The 26,677-nt window shown below is 42.9% G+C and overlaps 1 protein-coding gene across 10 annotated transcripts in view; it reads left to right on the top strand.

Moving 5' to 3' along the window:
• LOC124309566 (protein split ends-like) overlaps positions 1–26,677 on the top strand; it is a 111,011-nt gene that overhangs the window by 39,750 nt on the left and 44,584 nt on the right. For 8 of the 10 annotated variants that reach the window (XM_046773291.1, XM_046773327.1, XM_046773308.1 and 5 more), the window contains exon 2: positions 25,491–25,775. In XM_046773291.1, the coding sequence (XP_046629247.1) occupies positions 25,491–25,775 (285 nt within the window). Of the gene's footprint in view, positions 1–22,263; positions 22,611–25,180; positions 25,350–25,490; positions 25,776–26,677 lie in introns of those variants that run through there. The other 2 variants (XM_046773338.1, XM_046773355.1) reach the window with 2 other exon arrangements.

Below are 26,677 nucleotides of genomic sequence, written 5' to 3'. Positions count from 1 at the left end.
GGACGAGGACGACGTCACTCCGGCATGAAGTATAACACGCGGATACGCGAGGGAGAATCATTCGAAATGTTTCTGTACCTATAAGGGGATGATCTTTTTACTTTTTTTTTTTTTCTTTCGCTAGGAATCTTTCCCCATCAGTATAGACAGATACTGCGGTATATCTGCCAATGGAGTCACGCTTTCTGAGGATAGAGTGTTTTTTTTTTTGCTACTGACTCTGACTTATGGCAGTATCACGTAACGTGCTAATGCGCCTAAGCTCGCGATGCTGAATTATATACCTACTCTAGTTACGACCTACACACACACACACACGCATGCATACATACGTGTAAAACTGAGGACGAAGACGAAATTTATATACGTCTATTAATACTGTACGCGGAAGATTTTCCACGTATCGCCATGCAGGCGCCATGTTTATTGATGTGTGCGTGTGTGTGTGTTTGTCAATTCTCCAGATAGAATCGACGAGATGAGTATTTTTCGAAGCAAAAAAAAATTAAATAAACAAATTAAGGTACATGATACTTTTATGTAGTAAGTTGTTCAAACTTTAAGCCTGTACAGTCGGTTTTGCAAAAATGAGAAATGTAACCGTCGGAAAGCTTGCTTGAAGTTGACCGTGGAGCTCAGTGCTATTCGAGTGCGAAGAAAAGTTTCGATTCAAAACGACCCCGCGTGCGGACGAAGGGTTAAAATTAAAATATCGTATTGTAACGACTGTGTGGTAGAAGATTTGAAAAATGGGCAGAATCTGCAATTCTACAGCTGAATCGTTCCGCTGGTTAAACTTAGAGCCCTATCCATAGAACGAACTAGTCCAATTATCTGTAGTGTATGTACCTACGTACACGGCATGTATACGTGTATATGATACCCGATTGTTGAAGACTGTTTTATTAACAGTAAACTAACAAACCGAAGTCGCCTTCCTGTGTATATAGACGCGGGTATAATATGCTGTATGCCGTGTGTGCGTGTGTGTGTGTGTATTTGCGTATGTGTGCGGCCTAAGCCAGCTCGGCGGAATATAAGCGCTCTCTCAATGTCCGTCTTATACGCGCAAATATGAATATAGTTTAAACGTGTGTATACATACATACATACGCATATAAATATATATATTATATATGTATGCGAGGCGGACTGGCTGACACGTCGTGAATGCAGATCCCCTGGTGAATGCGGTAGACTCACTCGTACACGTATCTTGTGCAGATATGCGTGTACAAATGGTGGATAGATTATACCCACACGCGTCGACGTAAGCCCGCGTATCACACACGTACACGGGTGTTGCGGACGCGGTATAATGGATGGACCTCATTCAGTCACCTCTGCACACTGACGAGATAAGGCTTGAATTGAGTTAAATTGGATCTTTGGCCTGCTCGGGATGAAATATAGCAGTGCGAAATAACCGAGGAGAACATCTCGAATCCCAATGTACGAAGGGTGAAGTCGTTGTTTGTACTCTTTATTCCACCACGCCGCGGCGCGCCGTGCCATTTACCTAACGTACGTTCGTCTTACACGTACGTATAATATACATATATATAACCTGCTGTATTTTTTTCCCTGCAAACGAAATCATTGTTTCGCTAATTCGTGTTTTTCTATTATACCTCCTGTTATACCGGTCTTGTACAACAGCGTCGTGAATTCACGAGCCGTAATCGAGAAGCGGCATCGCGTAGGACATGTATTTCATTTTTTAAACGATCCCAATTTACCCGCGGGCAATAAATGTCAGTGTATTAAAATTATGCCCCTGGCAGTTATTAATAACAAAATAAAATGTGCTCTGGGGAATTCTTTTACGTGCCTTACGTGTATCGCGTTACCCTCGTCTGTTGGTACGCGTACACTCGTGTAAAAGGGGGGATGAAACCTAGTTTACCTAGAAACCGGATATTAGTGGGGAACTTTTAGCATTAATATTTAACGCATTTACATTCCACGCGCCTTATGTAACCATATGTAGTATACAAGCTAGGCGGAGAACCATTCATTCTTCTTCATCCACCGTCGTCCGACGTCGAGAACTTTACCGCGTGCATGGGGGACCCCTGACAATGTGCTTCTTCCTGAAAGGTGGTTGTTGGTATATCATGTGGTTTGTTCAGCATGACGCTCGTGCAGAAAAACCGCGATTGATAATTCGTCGACTGCAACGCGTTTTTCTCGGTGATATTAATGTCATCGCACAATATGGGTGCCGATCACTAATCGCAATGGAAATGAATTACATATTCTGAAGTTACGAAAAGAGTTGATGTGTATTGTACGTATCATTCGTACGCGTTACTTGATATGTTTTTTTAGGGGCATAGGTTATATATATATATCTGCGTTATATGTTTGAAAAAAGATAAAGAAAAGAAAAAAAGAAACAATTCAATGACAGCCCAAAGTTTATAACTACCAAGCATTAACGAACCACGTGCAGTCTGCGTAGGTGGTTCGAGAGGTTGTTGTCTCGTTTTTCTTATTTCTTAACTTGACGATCTGAAATATAATCGGAGTCTCGTTGAATCGATTCGATTTTAACGTGGCGATGAAATTATTTCTTTATACCTGTTACGCGGAATGCGTATACACAAGTGCATAGATTTTCTTGTTCTGAGATAATTCAACATCTGTTCATTATTCGTATAAATGGTATTACAAAACAATCGGTTGTACAACAAATTCGTAAGTATAATATGCACGTGCACCGAATTTCGCCGATTATACGGATTTGATTTTTCACATTGAAATCGGTATTTTGTTCTGGCTGATTATCTCTTCGGTCATCGCGCAACTTGACCGTGAAAAATGGAAGTTGCCCTGCGGGTTGGATGCACCGATTGCACGTAAAATCTCCGGTTCTTTTCCCCCCGAATATTCCGTCGTCAGTTATTAACGTTAAAGATCGTTACTTTGCACCTGTAGAGATATTTAAAATTTAGTAAACCATGATAAATAAAACATACTCATATTTTACAAAGCCAACTCGTTGTAAGTCACTCTCTAAAATTGTGCAACAATCATTTTTTCACCTATGGTTCGTTACGTTAACGTTACTAATTTCAGCCTCATCGTCAGTTCGCGTCCGACTTGTACCAGTCTTCTTCTCTGCCCATCGGGTATAATGAGAAGGACACGTAAAGGAAAGAATCGTTAATTTTTAACGAGCCAACCCATGGCTTATTGCTCACACAGACGGTATAATTATCTCTTGTTATAAAACAAAAGGCTCGTTTGCCTGCATGTGGCTCTGTTGAAATGTGTTTCTCTCTTTCTCCCTTTCTCCCTTTCTCTCATTTTCTCTGGCTGTCTCTTTTCTATTCACGAAGTGTCGCAGTTCACCTCGTCGAACTTTATTTCTTCTCCGCTCTTTATAATCACTCTTTGTACGCCGCCGTCGCGTCGTTGCTGCAGATTGTCTTGACGAGGAACGGGGCGCGGCTGACTGCCGTCGTCGACGGTCGCATTCTCACGACGCCAACTTACCGCTCACACCCATAACTCACAATACGTTAATCGATGGGTACGGGTGTGAATCGGGTCTCGGGAGACGGGATACCCGTCATTTTTCACCGTGGAAAGTTTCACCTTAGCGTTCCTGTCGTTTCAAAATAGGACCCTGTTAGATCAAAGCCAACTGCCATTGGATAGTTGAAAATTTCGTAATATATTATAATATTCGCCAGCCAAAATTATGTACACCTGATCGCGGTGAGTGAATTGAACATCGTTCTGAATGTGTGTCGCACGTTGTGTGAAATATGGTGAAATTCTTGTTGACCTCGGATGAATACTTTTTTCTTCTGTTTTTTTGTCTTTCGTTCAGGGTTGTTGGTAATCAGGGAAAACCTGTAGAACATTCTTTATGCTTCACAGCCACTGGCGTATCAATGTAGGGTAGGCTAGTTTTTATTGCTATTATACTTTCTCACTAACTCGTGCCAAAGTCACCTTGCCTGAGGGTAGGGTGGGTAGAATGACGTGCCAATTGAAATTTGCCGTCTGAGATGTGCCAAATGAAAACCGCGGTATCCTTAGCTTGTCGACAACGATAACCTTTCAAAGTTAGTAACGTCGAATTTCAGATTCACCCAAACGAAGAGTGAAAAAAAAAAAGAAAGAAACGTATACCTAAAATTATCTCTAATGTCGAAGTACAAAGCTGCTCGGTAAAGAGTATCCCAGCATTCCGCAGCAATGAATGAAAGTCCACTCGTTATTATTCACTGAAGAAAAAAAAAAAAAAACAAGAACAAATAACTACACGTGGAAAGGAAAGTTTCTTCAATTGAAATGAATCGATGTTACCATGCATCGAGCGGGTACGTTTGTTTTCAAGTTTACTTTGAACAAGTGCTCGCGTCATGTATAATATACGGTAATGTAACGTCAATCTTGCAGTTCCACGTGTCAGTGAAATTGCGATGCAGCGTATCGACGAGCAGTCCTATATAACGGCAGAGGACGAATGTAGGTATTATATGCATGCACACGTGTCTACCAGGTTATATTCAAGATGGTCGATTATACCTACGCTACATTTAGAAACTTGTTTTGCATCCTCGACCCAAAGTCACTACCAATTGGTCATAGTCACCCTCAGACTTGGCCATGTTTTCCTCAACTACTTCTTCTGATTCATCGTCTCACTTTCACATTTATTATTACTCGAGAAATTTTTTATTCACCAAACATGTATACGCGTAAATTGTACACACATATGTATATATCGAATACCCCGCAAGGTCGCTCTACAATCAGACTAACCGAGACTGGTCTGTACTGCTATTTTTGTTTCTCTGTATATTCCGGGCACGTGAGTTTTGCGATACCATTAATTTCCCTCCCTTAAATTACGTTCGATTACCAAATCGGCGCGATTTTCACCGACGTATCTGGCTTGTTGTAAAACGTATTTTGCCACCGGCTTCTGGACGTTCAGAGATTGGTGAATGGTGCTCTGTAACGTAAGAAATACTCCTCGAGCCAGCCCTGCGTGGGTGGGCACACCTTGAGTCGGGAGGCTGCGGAGGTTACACCAGCCAACTTGTCTTTCATCTTTCACATCTACGTGCACGCCATATTTTATCCTTCGTCCCGCTTCTCGTATTCTGTCCATTCCATTATTGTCATTATCGTCATCCCTCTTCCCCGTCTCGTCAATGTTTTATTATACGCAACACTCGGGTCACATTCGGATCTATTTCTCTCTTCTATATATATACGTATATACAGGCGTGTATGCATATATATATATATATATATATATAGAGGTATGCGTATACTCCTGCTTTTACTCCGCACCATATTCATCGCTCGATCTGTCGTCTCCTCCGTCTCTCTTTCTCTTTATTTCTCCGTCATAGACAAGCGCGCTTCGCTGCCATGCAGGTCAGGCCATCCGCCAGGAGTTCAACTCCGACGGTACGACATCTTCTCTTGCGCAAAACTGTTGTGTGTATGTACATACATGCAACAGCGGAGGCGGGTATACAAAACGACGAAACTGTGTACAAGACTAAAATAGGAAGAAAATAAAGAAAAAAGAAAAAACAATTCCTTCTTCTCCACGGCAAGAGTTCTTCAATTTTCAACATCTCTCTTCTTTTTCTCAATTTCCACCTGTCGTACCGTCTCGGCAAACTCTCGTGTACACTGCGGCTGACGATGATTGACAACTGCTCTTCTCAGCCTGCGGAGCTATGATTATTTCTTTTTATTTTTTATTACTTTCATGTATTTTTTTATACATTGTACGTAACGATTATTTCGTTGCGTCGACGTTGAGTTGCGGCCTCGGTTGCGGGCAAATCTTATTTTTGTCGTGTTTTTTCGTCGCGGCGCAAACTCGCAAGTACTTCGTCATGTCTCATACTATATAGAAAATGTCAATATGCATTTGTCACGCGTGTGTATACAGTAGCGCTCAGAAGTATTTCGACAAGGATAGTAATTGAGTTAATTACATGCAGGTATAAACTACAAAAATCAATAATATTATTCGTTGAAAGAAATTCGATGTTCTACGTAATTGTTAAAAGTTAACTCCCGATTGCTCGAAAATAAAGTGAAAATAAAGAAAAGTAAGAAAGACGATTGATCAAAGTATTTACGAATTTCATATCATCAAAATACTTTTGAGCGCTACTGTATATATCCAGCTACGGGTACTTAATCCCCTCACATGCAACGTTGTACATAAAGGTAGATAGATCGAATCGCTCGCTTCTAATTCGTAACAAATTACGGCCACTTTACATAATAATCGGTACGGTCCCCTCGGTCAAACTGTGTTTTATACACACGCGGAATACCTACAGGTACATACACACGGTCATGTTCCTAGCTGCGCGTTTACCATGTCTGAGTTACGCAACAATGTAACAACGTAGCGTAGTTATAGTCGATGTAACGATAATTTGACAAGTTGACCAATTTGGGTTGATTGTTTTTTTTTTTTAAATTTTATTTCTACTTCCCAATCGGTTTCCTTTTCTTTTTACTTTTATTCGCTGTCGTTAATTTTCTCTCTTCCTCGTACGGCTTCTCTTTTAATTCGACGTTGCCCTCTTTTTTCGCTACCAAAGTACTGCTGCTGCTGCTACTGTAGTGTTGCGTCAATATACTGCCCACGTCACTACTCCCTGCTTTACTTATTTATACCTACCGGGCTTGCTTATGGACGGAGTAACGATACGTATGCCCATATAAGATTCAGGCATGGTACCTGGTTCAAATGCCTAATAATCTATACATCGGTAACAGAGGTGCGGCACGGAATTCGAGCATGTGTAGGTAGGCCGTGTTTATTTTATAATACATACCTTCTCTCGTCTTACAAGATGTCAGATTCTACACGTCTACAGGTGAGATCCGCATTCAGGTTACAAGCAATGAAATAAAAAGTATTGTACGCTTAAAAAGTGCAGCATCGTCTAGACGTCGTAAATTGATAAATTCATCGAACTCGAATCTTTGTTGTGCAGTTTTTCTTCTTTCTCTGTTATTTTATATTTTTTTTTATCGATGTACCAACAATTAAGCTGAAAAAGATGAGCTGAACTTTTTTTATAATGTGAGGTGTGGGGGAAAAAAAAAAATTACAGACCCCGATTGTTCGTAGAAACTTTTTGTGCGAAAGATTTGTTAGATTTTTTTAACTCTCGGAGATCGATTACAGTTATCAAATAATGTACTAAGAATATACCTCATGCAGTGATGATATTTTCAATTCATTGTGCCGTCTACGCCACCGTCTGCCTGTATTCATCATTATCGGTGCGAACGATGGTGCGCAAAAACTCCTTTCATCAGAAAGCTGCTGTAATATAGCCAGCTAAGTGAAGTATGGCGTCACTGTGTTCTTAGACGGCCGGTAAATGCATCCCTTGTGTAAATTATCTTTACGGGTATGTGAATTATGTACGTATATAACGTGTACCTACCGAAGAGCCGAACTTTATGGCGGGAAAGTGCACTATGCACAGCGATGAGCAATCGACCTGAGAGCGTTGTGTTACGGAGGAAGAAAAAGGCGAGCCTTGCTTGCAAGCCAGAAGACAACCCGATGGCATTTCACTTCACCCGGTTGCCGAGCCTCCCGATGAAGGTTTGGCATGCAGATTTATCGTACACTGGCATTCGTTGCAGATTGTATGTAATTTTGAAACGAAAACTTGACTTGTAGAAACTATTCGTAGGACTTTGAACTGAAGCGTAATTCATTTTTTTTTTTTTTTTTTTAGGTATTTAAAATTGTTCGCTGCGAAAATGAAGCGCGAGGCTTTATTTGATAAGAAATTGACGTCATGTCGTTGTTCGAGGTATTTCCATCTAATTGCAATAACCAACAGACGACATTTAATTCAACGCTTAGTCAGCACTTTTTCGAAACCGCATATCAGTATTAGAGGTTGTTCCTGCAGCTGGTGATGCTCGTGATATGAAAATATATCGTATACCGAGCTGCAAGGACGAGTAAAATGACAAATCGACGACAAGGTCTAACGAAAATAAATGAGACGATGCCGCGTCCTGCTACAGAAAACAGCTTCATATCTGCAGCTCGGAATGGTTGATTTCTTGAAAATCTAATCGATTAACTCTCACTCGTAACCAAACGCTCTCGTTTTCTTTTCGAATTTTTAGTTTTTTCGTTTTCCTTCTCATTTTTACCTCGAATCTTCGGCATCGGAGCGTAACAATTCCTGTATCCCGCAATTCCGTAGGTCGGACGTGATCAGAATTTGTTCAATATGTAGATGATTAAATATCGTACATGCATAATTACAGACATGTATTCTTGAGGAATAGATCAAAACTATAATTTCAATTCTTATACGTAGTACGGTAAAGATCTTTCATGCAGGCAATCTTATTTTTGCTAATCCGATCATATTCGCGTGCTGAAATTACCAAGTTTTTTTTTTTTTTTTTTTATTACCCTGTCGTGCATTCTTGATGCCGCAGCGTCTTATTACCGATATAAATATGTAACGAATGTTGTACGTCAGTCTATAGGTATACAGGTATAATAACAATATCCCCGTGCACGTCGATAGTCCTGCAGGAGAGAGAGAGAGAGAGATAGAGAGACTATCGTGCTCGAAAGGCTTGATGCGATCGAATAAGAGTTGCGAAGGCGATCCGGTTACACCGTTACGTGCTGCAACACGGTCTAATCTCTTCTGCCGAGCTCCGCCGACTTCGTTGGCTCGTGATCAAGTGTAATGAAAGCGGGAGAAAAAAGAAAAAAGAAAAAAAAAAAAAAAATTATAATAAGGATACTGTTTTGCCGCACGTGCTGCATGCAGAGCGCATGGGAGTTGCATTTGAAGCCTGCAGCGGCAACGAACGATAATGCGCATGGCGTTGAAAAACGAAAAATAAGTACAATAACGAGGATAAATATAATTACATTGCTTTCGACAGAATTTTCTCTACGCTAGTTTAATAAATAAATACACATGCGCGATGGTTGGCAATTCCAATCAGCTCCGGTGCATACGGTAATACAGTGGTACAACAAACACACACCATGTAAACATGATTGCAATTATATTATGCATATACGTATATTATAACCGAACTAAATTTCGAACTTGTTATGTAACTGCAGGCTTATAGCGTAGGTTACGTAACGTTTTCCCCGTTGGTTAATATAACTAAATAATATCGCAATGCGTCGCTTGTTGCAGCAGCAGGTCTCTCGAGGGCCTCGATTCGGGTTCTAATGATTTCGCTCTGATAAACGACAGATGAAAGAACGTACAGACATAAACGTACACACGTCGCATGCAATATGCGGCCTTATATAGCCTGCAACGCGTCAGCGTTAATTGAATTCAATTCAAATATTTCAACCACACACCGTGTCTGCGGACGTATACACAATCATGCGACTGCAGCAATTCACACCAAGGTGTTAGCGTCGACTTTGTCATTATACACACACACACACATGTATATATAATTTATAATTGTATATTTGCTTCGTCGTCGCACGTTATAGACTGAAGTCAAATAATGAAACGATCTCGCGTTTATATAAAGAGAAGCGTAACGCCGAGGTCAGGAATATTCTTCCTCTCTTCGTTACAGCACTCAATTGCAATTTACGTTTTACGTACACTTGGAAGAAGCTACGGTGTGTATATATATAAAATTGTGCAAGTGACGGTGTTACGTATTGTATTTGTCATTGTTTGCCGCTGCTGCCATTTCGTTGGACAAGCCGGAGAGATATTTTTCGTATGTACGGACTGACCTTTATACATAAGGTACATGAAACAACTATCTATCTAGATATATACATATCTACGTAGTTTGCGCGCTCCGCTGGTGTCTCAAATCTATAATCTATATTGTAGCAAGTCATGTGACGAGGCGATTGTGGAAAGAGAATTCACAAAGTCCTTGATTGCGGTGACTCGGTGAATTTGTTGAAGCGAACTTTATGCGATTGTTATACTTATACAGCTCGCGACAGACCATCGCGCCGACGATGAAGAATCGACATTCACGCTTCTATTGTATATTATATACTGTTTCTTATCAAAAACGGACTCTAATTCGTGTGGCGATTTTTGTGGGCGGGTCTAATATTTATTACGTACACGTGGGTAAACGCACTGCAGATATCTAGGTAAGATATGCGCTTCGCACCGACGCAGAAGGCGAATTACGTTAAACGTACTTGCGGGCACACGGAATTGAAAATATTTGCCTTGAGGCTCGTTTACATGTGTGCGAGGAGACTGAGTTTGTTTTTTATTTGCTTATCGCCAACACAATCTGACGGAATTGTGTTTTTTCTTTGCATTCTTATTATTTTTTCTGTCTTCCACTTTATTCCGCACGACGTGCACACGTAGGTACGACCGAATGTTGGTAAGTGCAGGCATTAGGCAAATCGATGCCACTGTTACCGAAAAATCGTCATCGTACAACTATAAGTATTCCATTCAGGTAATTTTTTTTACATACATTCTTTGAATCTATTTATGCAAGAATACCTACTTCGTCGTCATTATTTAAATATTTAAACGAGCAAGGCTGTAGAATCGTACATATGAAATCCGTCTGCAGTAACAATTACGCGTATGCAAACACAATTTATTAGGATTTTACAATTTTCATTGTGTTATTATTTGCTTGTTTCAACTCTCATGTTACACCATTCCAGAGGTTGTCCCAACATGTGTCATTTGTTGTTTTCACTAGCAGCCAAGGTATTTAACAACTCACATCCTGCCTTAGGTTATTATATGTGTAGGATATTGTTTGTTATTTTTTCTTCTTCGTCTTCGTTAACGCAAACCCAAGCTGACGATGCATCGCATTGGTGAAATATGGTTGGTAAAATATTGGTCAAAAACGCGTTACTCATCTATTCAAAATCACCCTGGGAGGGGTGAGTATGTCAAATGTAAGACATGCGATATAAAACATCATCGACAGGACGCATGACAATGTCAAACAATAAAAACACGAACCATGTTTCGACGAATGAAATTGGTGATTATTCCATTTGCACAAGCAGACGTAACTGCCTTAATTAAAGAGCCAATCATACGCCTTCGCTATCCATTAAGGCATCGTCATTGTACGGTTACTGCTTGTACTCTTTCATCGCAGTACCGTCGCACGATTATACCTCGGTGTTACGATATTCGATTCTTTCAAGTGTTGAAACATTTATAATCAAAAACTTCATGTCTGCGCGATTTCACTCTTTTCTCATCACGTGCGTGAAAAGATGTCGTTTTTTCCTGGAAAATCAGAAGAAAAATTCAAATTACGAACAATCGTAAACATGAGAATATGTTTTGTTTACCGAGAGGTAGCTGCGTGGAAAACTTTTGTTATAAGGTTGTGACTATCGCAGGCTTTCTCTTCGAAATAATTTATTAGTACGTTTATAATCGTTATTTGAAAACGATTTTTCCATCCATTTTCACCACAAAGTATACTACTGTACTACCAATTTATGTATATCTAATGTACCGTTACACGTATTTTACTCTGAAGTAACACGCTGGTTTCAATTGATTTTTATCTGGTTTCCAACGATACCGTTTGCAGTTCGCCAAATTATATCTATCATCAGATATATGGTAACTATGTATTTTAAACTTTGGTCATACCGTTTTATCCGTGAATTTTTTAAAAGAATTATTATAAATACAGACGATAGAATCGTGCGACAAGAACGAATTGCACGAATGAAAGCCTGCGGCACTATATACTCTTCGCTAACTTTTATGACGTGAAATTATCCACCCTGTCAGTCGCGTTTAAAATTACGTAAATTGTATATCGAGCCAACATCCGGCTTTATCTATTCAGCATCGTGTACGTGTACTATGTATACAGTATAGTAATACGTAGGCATACCGGACGAGTTTGTTTGCTCGTAGAAACACGGAGGCATGTACATAGGTATACAGTTTTGTGTCCACGAACGGAAACCAAGTGCAAGGCATTTTATCCGAATCATTCATCCATCGATTGTTTTCAAGTGAAAAGAATAAATTAACGAACGAACGAACGAAAGAATGTAGATTGAAACATAAACGAAGTACACATTTTAAAAGGTAAATAAAATAAAGAAATTGAAGAAAAATAGAGCAGAATAGCAGTTTATTTATATTCATAACAATGCAAATTAGACAAGGTATAGCAGATCACAGAGCATTACAAAGAACTTGCTCTACGACGAAGGTCAAATAGGGAGAGTAACTGAAACTGAGCAGGAGGGAAGTGAACGAAATAATGTTTTTCATACCCTGCTGGGTGGTGATGGTATAATATCCTACTTGAAGTACGCGCACATTCCTACCTTGTATAAAACACATTTTCCGTGCATTATAACGAAGTAGCAGCGTAAGCCGCGACGATCGTGGAAATGGAAAAGTCAGCGCGTTACACGGATGTATATAATACATAACATAATATATAATTATACCGTGTTTAAAGCAACTGGTGACCTGCCCACATGTTTCTTCAGCCTCTCTGGCACGGTGTTGTTACAGTCGCAACAGTTTGTGTTACTTTTGATGCCTAATTTTATTTATGTTAACACCGTTGCCAAGTCGTCGTCATCGTCGTCAGTTTCGTAAGGTGGTGGGGGGGACTTGTATAAAAACCAATTCGTTCCACGGCCTCCACACAAAGGCAGACGCCAGTTTTAACCTTGGCCTCCGAATGTCAGCTGAACGACGTGTGACGTTTACGGCAAAGTTTGGTGTATACACGCTATACATCATACGTAACATTCCGTATAATGCCAACCCAATAATATACCCTGTATTTAAAAAGGACAAGTCTGAAATTATTTAACCGCTACCCGCAAGGACAAAGAATTTGAAAAAAAAAAGAACATTCGGGACAATGAAATTTTTTACCCGCTAGTTCTATCTGTCGGGTGTGTGTGTGTATGTGTTTTTTTATCTCGTTGTTTAGCAGCGAGTGATTTGAAGTTAGTATGGAGTGTCTTCAAGGATTTGTCACCGCAAAAAAATGTTTTATTTTATCTCTTGTATAAGCAAGGAGAAATTCTCTTCGTCAAATTGAAAGTGCGTATTATTTTATCATTTAAACATTGTAGAGGTGTTTATTGAAACAATCAAGCGCAACTTTAATTTTTGTGTCGTAAAAATTTCTGGCGCCTACGCAGCTTCTTGCATCAGGTATACATATATGTGACCTTGGCTTATGGCAAAACCAGACAGTGGACATCGATATTACCGGTATTATATCCCCCCCCCCCCCGCTCCCGTTGTTGGGATAATAATTGATAATCATTCTGCCGTACGCTATTATCGCAGCTCGGGAGTTGTGCGGAAATACGTGTTACGTTTGCAACGTATATACGCACTGCGGTTGTCCGCATTGATAACATCATTATATGCCAGCATGTGTACGTACATACATACATACACGTACAGTATAAACTTATGCACACGTTACGACGAGGTCATGTAAAATACTTGGAGCCACAACTGCGACTCGATACGATCTATCGTGTGATAAAATTTCTTATAAAAATCGTAGTTAAATTAATAGTGTTTCAACTTTCAACTACATTTATACGCGTTACGAAGACGTAATTGAAGCGAGTCCCGCCCCTTCTGTGGATATACTGCGTAAATAGTGAATAGCACCGAAGATACATGAGGTAAGTCAATGCACGTTGCAGCCAGGAGAAAGTCCCCGCCTGATACTAGTTCCATGTGCCAGGGTATCGGATGTCTGTATATATTTATACAAACGCCAAGAAATGCGTGTGTGCACGAGTGAGTTAAACGTATAGGTATGCATCAACAGTGGCATTCCTTGAAATTTTTCTCCGCCTTCTTATTTCTTGCATTATGCACGAAACGACCAACGACGTCTGGTACGTTTCTATGAAAGTTGTACCATGTACCCTGTACCAAACTCGTAGTCAGTAAACCGTATAAAATCGATCGAACCACCCAGTTCGATAATGATAATAACAACGAACCGACACTTACGTATTTATATACTGTATGGAAACGGTTGTGCACGTTACTTGCAGATATTAGATATGTGTGTTGTGCAGATATATGATGCTGCAACAACAAAACGTGGCAACGTCGATAAATCCGCCTTCTAGGCTGCACGTGGTGGTCGCGGCATGTACGTACATACCTGTGCAGAGATTAAAATCTCCCGCGATATCTTCGATTTATCGACGATGCACGATACCGATGCATACATACGTTACCACGCTGAGGATACGATGATACATTCATACGCGGCGAAAGCTACGAATATCGTACAAATTTCTGGGCTGCCAAGTCAGCTCGCTTTTCGTTCGAACTTGGAAGCAGTAAACTCCCGCCGTTAAACTCATTCCTGTTTCACTGAAGTGTGCTCGTGGTGAATTGGCAAGTTGTGGAATTGAAAAAATTAAAGTAGCGATGCTCTTTTGAGTTGGTCGAAGCGAGTTGTTGTCATCGTGAAGTCATCGCACGAATCATATTGTTTCGGTCCCAAATGTCTAATTATCTACTTGATTCTTGGATCATTCGTTTCGTCGAGCGTTGTTCTTTCCGAAGTGACTTCGTGTGTCACGAAAGAGAATCGACCCAGAAGTGACTGATGCCAACCTTGAACGTTGCACTTTTTCATCTACACACGTGGTAACCATTATACGGTTCGCGATGTACTTCGAATCATTCCAAGCGTGACAGTCCCGGGAGCGCATATCCTGTGCGTAGGTATCGTTCGGAGGTTGTAGGAGGATAAACAGCAGCGTTGTTCTATGCCGTGTACATACACCGGTATACGTGAAAAACGCGGTGGGTGGTGCGCTGTCCGAGAGTCGTGTGGCGTCTGTTTGGTAACGTTGCTCTATTTTCGCTGCCAGAGTAGCGGGGGGGATGTTTTTTGAGTATTTTTGGTCGCGGCATTTCAGACAGGTTCCGTTGCTCCAGGCATCGGTGTCGATGTAGCTGAGCAAGCTGCTGCTTGCAGACGCACGTTGCTGCCTCGGGTTTCTTCTTCTGGCGGTGCCGCCCAACCGGCAAAACTGCTGGCTGCAACGGCACCGCAACGCCAACGTCCTTTGTCGCTATTTTTAGGGTAAGAAACAGACGAGACAGACCCGCGAGTTATGGACGCCGAGGGTATGGAGCGGCGGACGTGTCTCGCGATGCCAGGTTATTCAAATTCTATCTCTGGACAATTACTGTCGTTATGCTCAATCTCTCCCAGCTTCCGAAACCTCCGTTTAAGGTACAACGGGGTTACGCGTTAGAGTAGGAACGCGTTCGTTTTTCGTAATTTAAGCGAAGCGAGCGGATTAGACGGTGACGGGCGAATATTTTGAAGAGTGGGATTGAAAACCTGGAGGAAACTGCAGAGTGTACGTAATCGCCGATCTAACTACGCGTTGCGAAAATTGTCTACCTGTATCCGTTGTATCCTACCCGTACTAATGGTCGTTACCGGCACCCTGAACGTTTTGCAAGCCAGCGTTTCCCAGTACATTCGTACGTTAGTATGTAATATCATGGCGGTATACCCAAAGTACCTGGATGTCATTTTACGCGGTAAAACACGTTACACGGATAGAGGATACGTATAATAATAATCGCGTCAGGGAATAATTTAGCGGAGGTGAATTTGCGGGAAATTGTCTCGTGATGGTTACGGTAGTGGTTATAGCAGTACGGTACTACTACACCAGCATGCCTGGATGCTCGGGGAAGGCTAGGAAGTAACGTGCACCGAGAAACGATGCGAATTAACATTTTATCAAGGTTACAGTCTCGTTGCGTTACGCATCGAGTATATAACGGTTACGAATACTAGGTATACCTATACGTACGTACGATCGCCTTATCGGCTACAGCTCGAGAGTCAGACCCCCATGTACGTCCGATTTTCCCCACGCAGGCACGCGCGACAATGACACGCGCTAAGTTTCTTTTGCTTCGCGCCTTTTTTTTTCCACGCACGTGTGGAAATATTTAAAAGAAATATATACGTTTAATTTATTGGTATATAACGATAATGATAATAATAATAATAATAATAATAGAAAACTGGACTTGTCATTGCAATTGTAACGTAGCTGCGTGTATCGTGGTCACGTTTGCGGTGTGTAATTCGCAGTACGTTTTGCGTGTATGTGTGTGTGTGTGCATGCGTTGTGCAATAAGGAAATAACTGCCGGAGGATGACTTCCGTCATTGTACGTCGTTATCCACGTGCGTCAACGGCGACCTTCTCTCGCATGGGTATATAAAAGTATAGCATAGACGGTGAATAATTGAAAGAGGATGAAAAAAAGAAAGAGAAAAAACAAACGGCATCGAATTCTTCGACGAAATCTAGCGCGGTCTTCGATTTTGCAAGGTGTTTCCTCAGTTGCCACGTCGAGATTTCTCCAGACGCTAGACAAGCACGTTTACGATGTCATACGAGGAGGAGTCTCGCGGTTCTAGGCAAATGCGAAATACGTGTTCTATTATTATCCATACCGCAAGCAAACTTTGCGGTAAAAACAAAAGAATCGAATTTCTGCATTCTTATTTAAAACCATTCCCATATCATGCGAAAGCTTCGAACCGTTCTCCGAACAACGTGCATTATTCAATCTAACTTTTATAGGAGGTTGGTACACACTTTGGATGGAGCTTCTCTTGCATAACGATGAAACCCAACGACGACGACGGTATTCATTTTCAGTCTGAGTTTGAGTTTATTGTGCGCGCTGCTTTGTGTTACGGTGCGCATTGAAAAGTGTCCGTAGAGGGTATAGAAAAATTCATCTATAGCGCTCACGTGTGAATATTATGTTCCCGAGATTCTGATGGTGATATTTGCTGGCGTGACGTACAACTGTGTGTGTTATACGATGTGGGGGTAAAGCGCTAGAGCGTCGGGGGTTCTTCTTCTCTCTTTGGAAAACAGAATGCGTTCCTGTTTTCTGCTCCCTCTACTCCCACTCTTTATTTTTCATAACACAGTGAAATATGCACACATCCGTGTCCTGATTGCGCTGAATTGTTGAACCGTGCAAGGAGGAAAAGAAAAAAAAAAAAAAAAATAGCAAAAAACAAAGAGAAAAAATATATAAACATTCCGATCGAATATTTTTCACGTTCAAACCGCGCGAGTGCGAAGCGAGAGAGATATGCTAGTTGCACTCGCGGAATACAATGGCAAGCTTTCTCTACCATACCATGCCGTGTCATGCAGCTCAGCTCACTGTCTCGAATAGGAAGAAATCGGACCTCCGCACGCGTTTACGAGGTCAATAAATTATATCCCTGGCATTTTGCGAGTCGTATAATCAGATTGTTGTGTTCAGGTATACGCGACTGGTTATATATATATATACATATATATATATATATATATATATATCTACGCGGATAAATTATGAATCGCATTTAGGATATACGCAACGGCAGGTACGAGGGTTGTAATAAAACGAATACCTGCGTATGGACAAATGTCCTATAGTCTACGGTACGCTTCGATAGAAGACAAATTGTCATTATTATTATTATTATTATTATCATACGGAAGAAGGCGTAACGAAGTTTCTCCCTCTGGGCTTTTCGCCGAAATACGTTATACTCGTCGAAGGGGAAGATCTCCTTTCCTTCCTTAGTCGTCGGGCGTACGCCGCGCCGTTCAGGGGGAGACGAATTATTTCTACATTATCACTATCTGTCTGTTTGTTTTTGTTTGTTTGTTTGTTTGTTTGTTTATTTGTTTGCTCATCGGATAGCGTGGTGTTTGAGAAAATGGGGTGATACGAGGGCGGGAGGTCACAGGGGCGAGGGGGAGGGCGGTAATCCTCGACCTCGTGCCTTCGACACACGCCTATAAATTTCTCCATAATAAACGGTCCTGGTCATGGCGACAAATTACTCGGCTATGACCCTTACTCCTCTAACCGAGCCGTCCCGTTCGCGTGGTTCAAGGTTGTCCATTTATAAGGCGGGCAAAGTAGCTTTCTCGTGACATTTCAACTGGCCCATGTCTAGATTCTGAGTGCATTTTTTGTCGCATGGTCGCAAAATCGGTGTATATTGCGAAAGAGTGTTATATCTACCCAGTAAACTTTTATACACGCGAAAACAGTATTAATGTTTAACTTGGGGAAATAACAGGTTTGAGAAAACATTCGGTGTAATAATATTCGACAATCTTATGATTAACTGGTTGTCACATCGCGCGGAGTTACGATATGCAAAATTGTTCTCTGTCAGAGGAGAGGAACAAAAAAACAAAACAAACTGTATTTAATCGGTAAATTTATGTGCAGTTTTATGCTCGTGTGAGATCATCGCTTACCGATTGTATTAGCGCCTCTACGTTACTCGATGCTTTTCGCGCTCGTGTGCGTCTGTACAGAAAACCGTAGTTGAAGGCAAGAGAAAAACGAATATCTTGGAAGTCGGATAACTGGCAACACCTCGGGGCTAACAACGCGCGCTTGCTAATATTATATTTCGTTTGCATCTGTACGCGACGTAAGGAATGTGGTAGCAGTCGGAGGAAGTAGCAGCATTATACACACACAACAGAGACAGATAGTAAGGTAGGTAGGTACGGTATTGCTGCAACGGTATCGAGAGGGGCCCCGAGAGAGTCGAAGACTTATAACGATGTTTTACGAGGTGCCAACGCCACGGCGGGTATAATGCGGTTCTGCAAAGCCCGAAAAAGCGAAGAAAACGAGAGACGCAGGAACGAACGAACGCGGGCGTCGTCGCAGGTGTAACGCGACGTTGCCAAATCTACTCCGCTGCTGCATGCCATAGAACCAACCAACCAACCAAACGGTTTGGTGTTTGGCGACGGGTAACGTCGTGCTTCGATAGTGCCGCAGAAAATTACTCGGCAAAAACGAGAACGTGTCGTCACGCTGAACTCGACTAGGGAAAAAGAATATTCCGGAGGCTGAATCTTAAGAGATTATATATTTCTCTCTCTCGGAATTGAGAGAGTAATAATCGTCCGTGATGTGCACCAAAAACTTTACGAGAGATGCACGCCACGGTACGTCACTCGCAGCACAGCTGACACCGCCGCTCCCTTCGGCCTCTCTCTCTCGCTCTCCAGTTTTTCTTCCCCCTCCCCTCGTCCGCGCCTTCTTTCTTCTCTTTCGTCACGGGCCGCCTGCTCTGATCGTTCAATTGTTACCAGTGGATGCACACATGTACGCATGTACATTGTATCTATACACACATACACAAGGAATACGATAGCGACGAAGAGTCGCATGGCGGCGGGTCCTCTTCGTCGACGTCTTATGTTTTTTTCTCCGCCCCGTTGGGTTTTTGCGTTCGCTTCGCACGTCGTCGTTGTTCTACCACCAATGCGCTGGGGGGAAAGGAAAGAACAGCAACAGCAGCAGCAGCAACGCCGGCATCAGCGGTCGAGGCGATAGTGCGGCAATACCAGGAGGGGGAGACAGAGAGAGAGAGAGAGAGTGAGAGAGAGAGAGAGAGAGAGAAGGTGGGAGTGGGGATCTGCTGCGCGGAACAGGAGGAACGATATTCGGCGGGGGAAGGGGAACGAGGAGCGGAGCTGAGTCATAGCAGCGTTGCCATGTCGTCTCCGTCGCAGTTCCGTAGCTCTGGCCATTTCAACGCTGCCGCGTGGTATCCCAGGGGTTCGCTGGTTCTCTCTCTCGCTAGTTGTATTTTGTTTATTTCCTTTTTTCCCTCTCTTCGTCCTCTTTTATCACGCGCTCTGATAGCAACTTTGATCCCCCCGTACCGATAGCGCGTTGTTTTCACCGCTAGTATGATGCGATACGTGCGTCACGTCCTCGTTTTTCCCAGACGGTTATTTTAGACATTCGAATTTTACACTCTGGCGTATGCGTAGTCGAATATTCGATAACAACGTATGGTTATGTTACGGTTATTCATAGACGGAGTATATCTGCATATTTGCGTTAATTTCGTATTCCTTAACGCGATCTTCTCAGGTATAGGTGTGTACTGCGATTTTTACGGTTGGTTGCCTCGGTATCGCTGCGATTTCGACGCGCCCCGCTAACCTTCAAGAAAGATCAAGAGAGAAGAAGAATAACAAGGGAAAAAAAACGTATTATTTAAAAAGTGTCCGTGGCGGCGGTGATGCCAAACTTAGGCCAGCTCTTCTTTGGCCCGAGGTCTGTATATTCTTTATTGATGCAGAAATCGATGATGCGCCTTCGCGGCACGTCAACCCGTCGAAACTCTTCGGATGCCTCTGACGGGTTCTCCAGGTTCTGTTCCCACCTCCACTCTCGCCGACTCGTCGTCAACTATCGGATGCCGACTTATTGATTTCCTCTTCACCTTTCCGCCACGGACGTGGAAGGTACACACAGACCCTCCTCCCACCCTTAGGAGGGGGGTAATTGCGTTCACCAAACGAAGAAACAGACGAGCGAGTAGAATTCGTGCGCAATTACGTATCGCTACTTTTCTGCAAGCCATTTTCCGAGACGGATCGAAATCGAAGCGATAACATTTTTCCGCATCACTCGCAGCTTACCGCAATCGATCGATCGACTCGACACCGCCGGGTCACATGGCTTCCTTCGCGTATAATGTCAAAAACATTGCGTAACCTCGCAACCTTATCGATATAACAATCGTCATCGGTCATAATTGTTTTTGTCTTGTTGTTCCGCGTGTATATAGCGCGAGACATAATTAGAGGGGTTACGTACATTTTACCCTGTGCATGTATGTACGAACGATGGATGATGGACGATGGACTTTGGACCAAAGGCACTTTTTGGCTTACAGGCCAAACGAATAATAAGTCGGTGCATATCGTGACGATAGATCTGCAACCATTTCACACTCACACGACTCACTGTCGTAAAATATTGACAAATTTTTTTTTCAACGGATCTCTGTGTTCCGCCTATGCAAAGATATCGTCTCTTTCTCTCTTTTTTTCTCCCGCTGTACGCATTATAAATATGTACGTAACCATCGACAAAATTCTCGTCAATTTTTTCATTTTCCAGCAGTTCCGACGGTTCGTAAAGCAACGTTTAATAATTTTTATTCCGCAACTTGGCCACTCCGTGAAAGCATTCGCTGGGCTTCGAAACAGAACGATTTATAAGCGACGCGCACGATCAGCAGTGGCGGGATGACGATGACTGTAGGAGCATGTTGGTTTATTTCGTTCGTCTCGTAGCGTGAAACGTCGTTTACATCGCGGCCCATCGAATGCATACGCAAGGTGGCCAAAGTTACATAATAACCACCCTGACCTACAGACTCGTCGATTTTCCGGACTCCATTATAAAACAACGACGGGAACCACACTACGCTCTCAAATGTTTCTTCTTGATAAAACTTTTCGTCAAGCAAAGTACTCTCCTCTACTAATAACGCGCCATTGGATCGTCGGAGCAGCCAGGGAGCGAGTCTTCCTCGGGTGTAAGATTCCTCGGCGGAATTGCACGAGAGTGGGGGACAAGTAGAGCCTGGCGTGCCAAGGCTTGCCGGGTTGGAGTGGAGTGGAGTGGAGTGGAGCGGAGCGGAGCGAAGTTGTAGTGGCGTGGCGTGGCCCGTAGGCTCGCTCGCCAGCCCCGCCATCGTGGCGTTTATACCTCGTCTCCTCCTTTCCTTCCCTCCTTCCCTTTCCATACCCTTTCCGTCCCTCACCGAGGAACTCCGTAGAGGCCGTAGTCCGTGGAAGTTGGATGGGGATGCGTATGCCGTGCGCCGCACCGTTGAAGAGAGGCCCCGGGGATAGCTTGTGTGCGTCGGACTTCGTTCGTTCGTGTTCCTGACTCTTGCCCGCTTGCTTGCCGCGCTTGCGTGCGTCGTGAGAAGAAAGGGGCTCCGGCGGCCGCACGGAAACTCGCTGGGTTGTCTGACTGGCTTCGCCAGCTTTAGCCACGGTCCTTCGGAGCGATGACGATCGCGATGCGACGTGGACTTGGTCGACGCACGTATTTATTCCCCTGTAGGTATTGCGTACGTGGCCGCGGTTATCAACGTGTCATCCTCGCGCACACCTACACACCGAGAGAAAGAGAGAGAGAAAGAGATGTAGCGATAAGGGGGGGGGGGGGGGAGAGAAAGAACTGTTCACTGTTCCTCGTTCGTTCGATGACGAAGCGACGTATATTTCTCTCTCTGGCATTGAAAGAACCCCCGTGTTCTCATTATAATATTTGTCGCAGAAGACGGGGAAGTTTGTAGATCATACGAGTGTGCGCCGTACGGAGGGATTTACTCTCTTTTCTCCCTTTAAATTGTACGTAACGTACGGAACGAATATGAGACCTTGACTTTTCGTCGGGACACACTCAACAACACCACGTATTGTATGGACTGATGGATAATCGCGTTGCGTTTTATCCGTTATCCTTGGGACATGAACAAAAAAGAAAGAAAAAAAAAACGAATTCAAACCAACTAACGAACACACTGGCGTGCAGAGGGATGATCTATCTCTCCCAGCGAAGCCCCAAAAATAAGGAGGGCAAAAAGAACGGCAGCGACGGCGGCGACGGTGACTCCGAAGCTTCGAGAGACGAGCCCCACCCATCTTGCTTCCAGCAAACCAGCCGCCATTTCCGTGTGTGTAATCCAGTAAATAATTATGTAACCATGGGCAGGCACACCAAAGCATCCGAATATCGTGTTACTGTGTGTAATCCTTAAAATCTTCATTGATGATAATTTTATACAAATAATCCGAATGCTTTTCGTAAAAAGGCGTGCAAATAATTAATTTTTTTTTCAATGAACAAACTCCTACGAACGTCGATCGTAGGTTTTTCTCTGGGCTTTCGGTATCTCTTACTAAAACACCAGGCCGAAAAACTCTACTTATAATAACTCTACGTCGGTAAGGTGTACGAATTTTCTTACTATTCTCATCTCGATATATAAACGATAGTTATACGAATAGTCGGGCTACCAGTACGGTTTTCTGTAATATCAGCAAAATGATAAGGGATCTAGAAAACGTGAATATAATACTGTGCAGATTTGATCGCAAGTATTTTGTATAAAATAATGTAAAAAAACGGATACACTCGATTCTCTGTTGTTGTTCTTGTTGTATAAAAATTGATATTAAGATTTTTACTCTGACGACGTGATGTCGTTTAATGATAATTCCAAGCAGAGAGCGAAACGAGGGGACGTGCGACTCCCGCGACTAGGCACGAGCTACTCCCCGGACGAAGCGGACGCTGCCCGGGACGCCGCGCCTGCGCAACGCTCCTCCACCTCCACCTTCGCCTCAACCTCCTCAACACTCCTCACCACTCCTCCCAGGAACGACCCTCGCGTCGTCGTCGGCGTCGAGCTGCGTCGGCATCCCCACTACGCGGTCCTCTTCTGTGTTTATCCGTATTTCATTCCCACTCCCGAGTACCTACTCCGCTCGGCCGGGCCGTCATGGCCTCTCTCGACAAAAACATCCGAGAATTTTTATCTTTATGGATCCACAAACGGAGATGGAAAACTTTTGACCCCGGCGCTGCCTTTGATAGCTAGCTATTCTCGGTCTTATTCTCGTTCGATAATTAACCGAGATTCTATTTGAATCGTTTCTTTATTATTTCTTTTTCACTATAATTTTTTATTTTTATTTTTTATCTTCCCTCATCTTCTTTCGAGCAACGGCGAGCCTAGGTACGCGTCCACGTTCACCTTTTATTCGTTTTCTTTTTCCTCTTCTTCTTCGCCTTCTTCTTATACCCGTCATTTGAATCTAAATGTTACGACGAGATGTGCAACTTTCTTACATACGTGTCTGTGCCACGGATAAGTTAGCGTGTACGAGATGCTCGTACTTTCCTCTTTTCACCGTACGACACGACGAGTTTTATCACTCTGTTTTTCCCATTTATTTGTTACTCTGAGCCCCGGTATTATTTCGAAGATATGGCTCATTTCAAGGAACTGCCTGCTGTATCCGTTAGACGATCCTTCCTCCGACTGAGGAAGATCGTCCTTGCTAGGCCGTGACGTATTCGGAAATTACTTTTGTCCGTAGCGGCAAGGCTTGTACGGACGTATACGAATGGCAATAATTATTAACGAGCAACTCGATCCTTGGGGGGGCTCAAAAAAAAAAAAAAAAATGACATTAAACAAACAGGAGCCTGGCACGGGCTGCGAGAAACACGTAACGAATTTTGCTGGTATACTCTCTAGGATGCTGGCTTAAAGTCAAGGCTAACAGCCTCGTTTTCCTGATATATGGCGTTGAGGTATTTTTTTTTCCTCTCGCAAATCGTGCCATCGCAAGGCATATAATTTTTATAACTCTGTGTAATGTTTCTTTCCACCTAACTAATCCAGAATTGCTTGTACATATTGACATTTCGTCAGGTATATTAAATATATATTCGGTTATCGATGTACATACAATTACCTACTACGCAAAAACGTTATGGATACAGTTACGATACAGCGTTATCAAGGTGATTTTTTTCGTCCTCCTATGTATCACTACCTGCTTCTAATTTACAAGCAGATGTCCATTTTTCCGCGCAATCCAAGAACAGCGTAAAATTTCTATCGAGTAAGTTACGAAAACACGCTTTGCAAATCTTTCCTTGCATTCCTGTTATACAAGCGAAAAATAACTGTGCAACGCGTGTACTTGGTAGCGGTATTCCAAAACGGAAGATTATCTGATTCGATACAACCGATTCTGAATGGCATTGGCTAACCTCGTTGACGTATCTATAACAGTTCCCCACCAATGATGGATGCATCCCGATTTCTAACCCCGCTCTTTCCGTTCCTCTTTCTCATTGGATATACGATGTATATATTTATAGAAAATGTATACAGGCGAGTAACGGAGTTGTAACCGCGATTTACGCGTGCTCGTTTTGCGAGTGTGCGCTTTCAACGGCTATAGACCTGAACCCTCGTACCTGCAACTACGAAACGTCCGTCCTATACGTGACCGCAGGTGATGTCAGCGTTTAGACATTTTGAAATATTTATATCCAAGCACCAGTTCTTTGCAGCGTTCTCCCTCTCCGTCCAACCCCTCCCCCCCCCCCCCCCTTTCGCCCCTCCGCCCCCCTTAACCCACATGGGCATCAATCACCTGTTCCCCGAGTCTCCTCGCTCCTCTCCTTAGCGAAACGGCAGGCGGTACAACACCTAGTCACCGATTGTCACGTTCATTCGTGCTGTGCACGCCTCTCATACAGCAGTCATATTTTTCAAACATATATACGCAGTGCATGTGGGTGAAAGCAGTAGGTTTATCGGCGCATTCGCGCGAGACGTTAGGCATTGCCGTATATACCTATGTAACACACATGTACCTAGATTGAGAACGTTGTAAGGTCAAGATTTGATTTACGATATTTAAAGGTTTCGAATTTGACGACGTTAAACCGGAACACCTGTACCTACCTATATTTATTGTTAAAATGTAAACCGGACGATTTTTATTTATTGTCGTTTGTTATCTCGTTACAGGTATGGACGCGTACAAAGCGTCAAGCTGCTGCCACGGGGAGAAGAATGCCCCGTCGATGGGAGCTCCGGCGGTGAGGGGAGCGAGGGCGGGGGCGTCGGTGTCGGCGGCGTCGGCGTCGGGAGCGTCGGGTCGACGGGCACCGGGGGTGCCTCAGCGACGGTCGCGTTCATGGACATTAAATCCGCTGCGAAGGCTCACGCCACCGAGCACACCCTGGACGAAAGAGCCCTCACAACACAGTACTACGAGCCACAGCATCTTCAGCATAGGTTTCCCCCCCACGGGTACGTTGCGATCTTCTAAGCTTTTTATTGTCGTTAATTAAATCACCTCCCCTTTCATCCTTCCACGTCCTTTCAATTTCCGATTCGAGTCCGCGTACGTGCGTGAGTGAGTGAGTTGCAAAATGCATTCTCGACCTGTCGCATTTCGTCTTATACACATGTGTACGCATTTATTCCGCAAGCTACGACGACTGGTGATCGTTGCAGTTGACAAAACATTCTCAAGAAGTTTTAAAAACAAAGAAAGAAAAAAAAAAATTGAAACTAACAATGTTGCGGAAATAAACGTCGTGCGTTAATTAAAATTCTTTTTTTTTTTATTTCCCGAGTGTTGGTTTGGAGAAGCTGCCTAATTCCCATATTATATTGACATCTTTGTTTTTATTATCTTATAAATTGGAATAATTATATATATGTATATGTGCAAACGTGTCTCAGAGTACAGAAGCCAGTTTTGGCAACAAATTCGTCTCGTCCTCCAACGGATCAGATGCTATTTGTCCATGCCTTAATTTCCTGACTCGATTAACAAGGTTGAATACATACAAGTATTTTACAGTCATCTTGTTATATTGGTATCAGCAAAGCAGCCCCGCGAAAAATTGCCAATGCGTGATTTCCGAGAGTTTATTATCCTTGATTCGATATTATTCGACTGGGATGATACCTTTCATTTATGTATTATAAATACTGGCTTTGAAAGAAAGACAAAATTCAAACATTCGTATTTCTACTGACGAAGAAACAAAAATGCCTGCTTCGGTCGACAAGTTGTGAGTTGTGCGCGTGATGAGTGTGAGTAAATCAGCGTTTATTGAAACATTAATTTGGATAGAAAATAGATAGTTTTTGGTAAAATTTGAAAGGCGATTATCGTGTTTGCATAACGTGAAAACGGTGGT

Source organism: Neodiprion virginianus, chromosome 1 (genome assembly GCF_021901495.1).
Source record: "Neodiprion virginianus isolate iyNeoVirg1 chromosome 1, iyNeoVirg1.1, whole genome shotgun sequence".
Taxonomy (NCBI): Eukaryota; Metazoa; Arthropoda; class Insecta; order Hymenoptera; family Diprionidae; genus Neodiprion; species Neodiprion virginianus.
The sequence above is the reverse complement of the archived record's forward strand: the minus strand, read 5'-3'. Positions and strand labels throughout refer to the sequence as shown.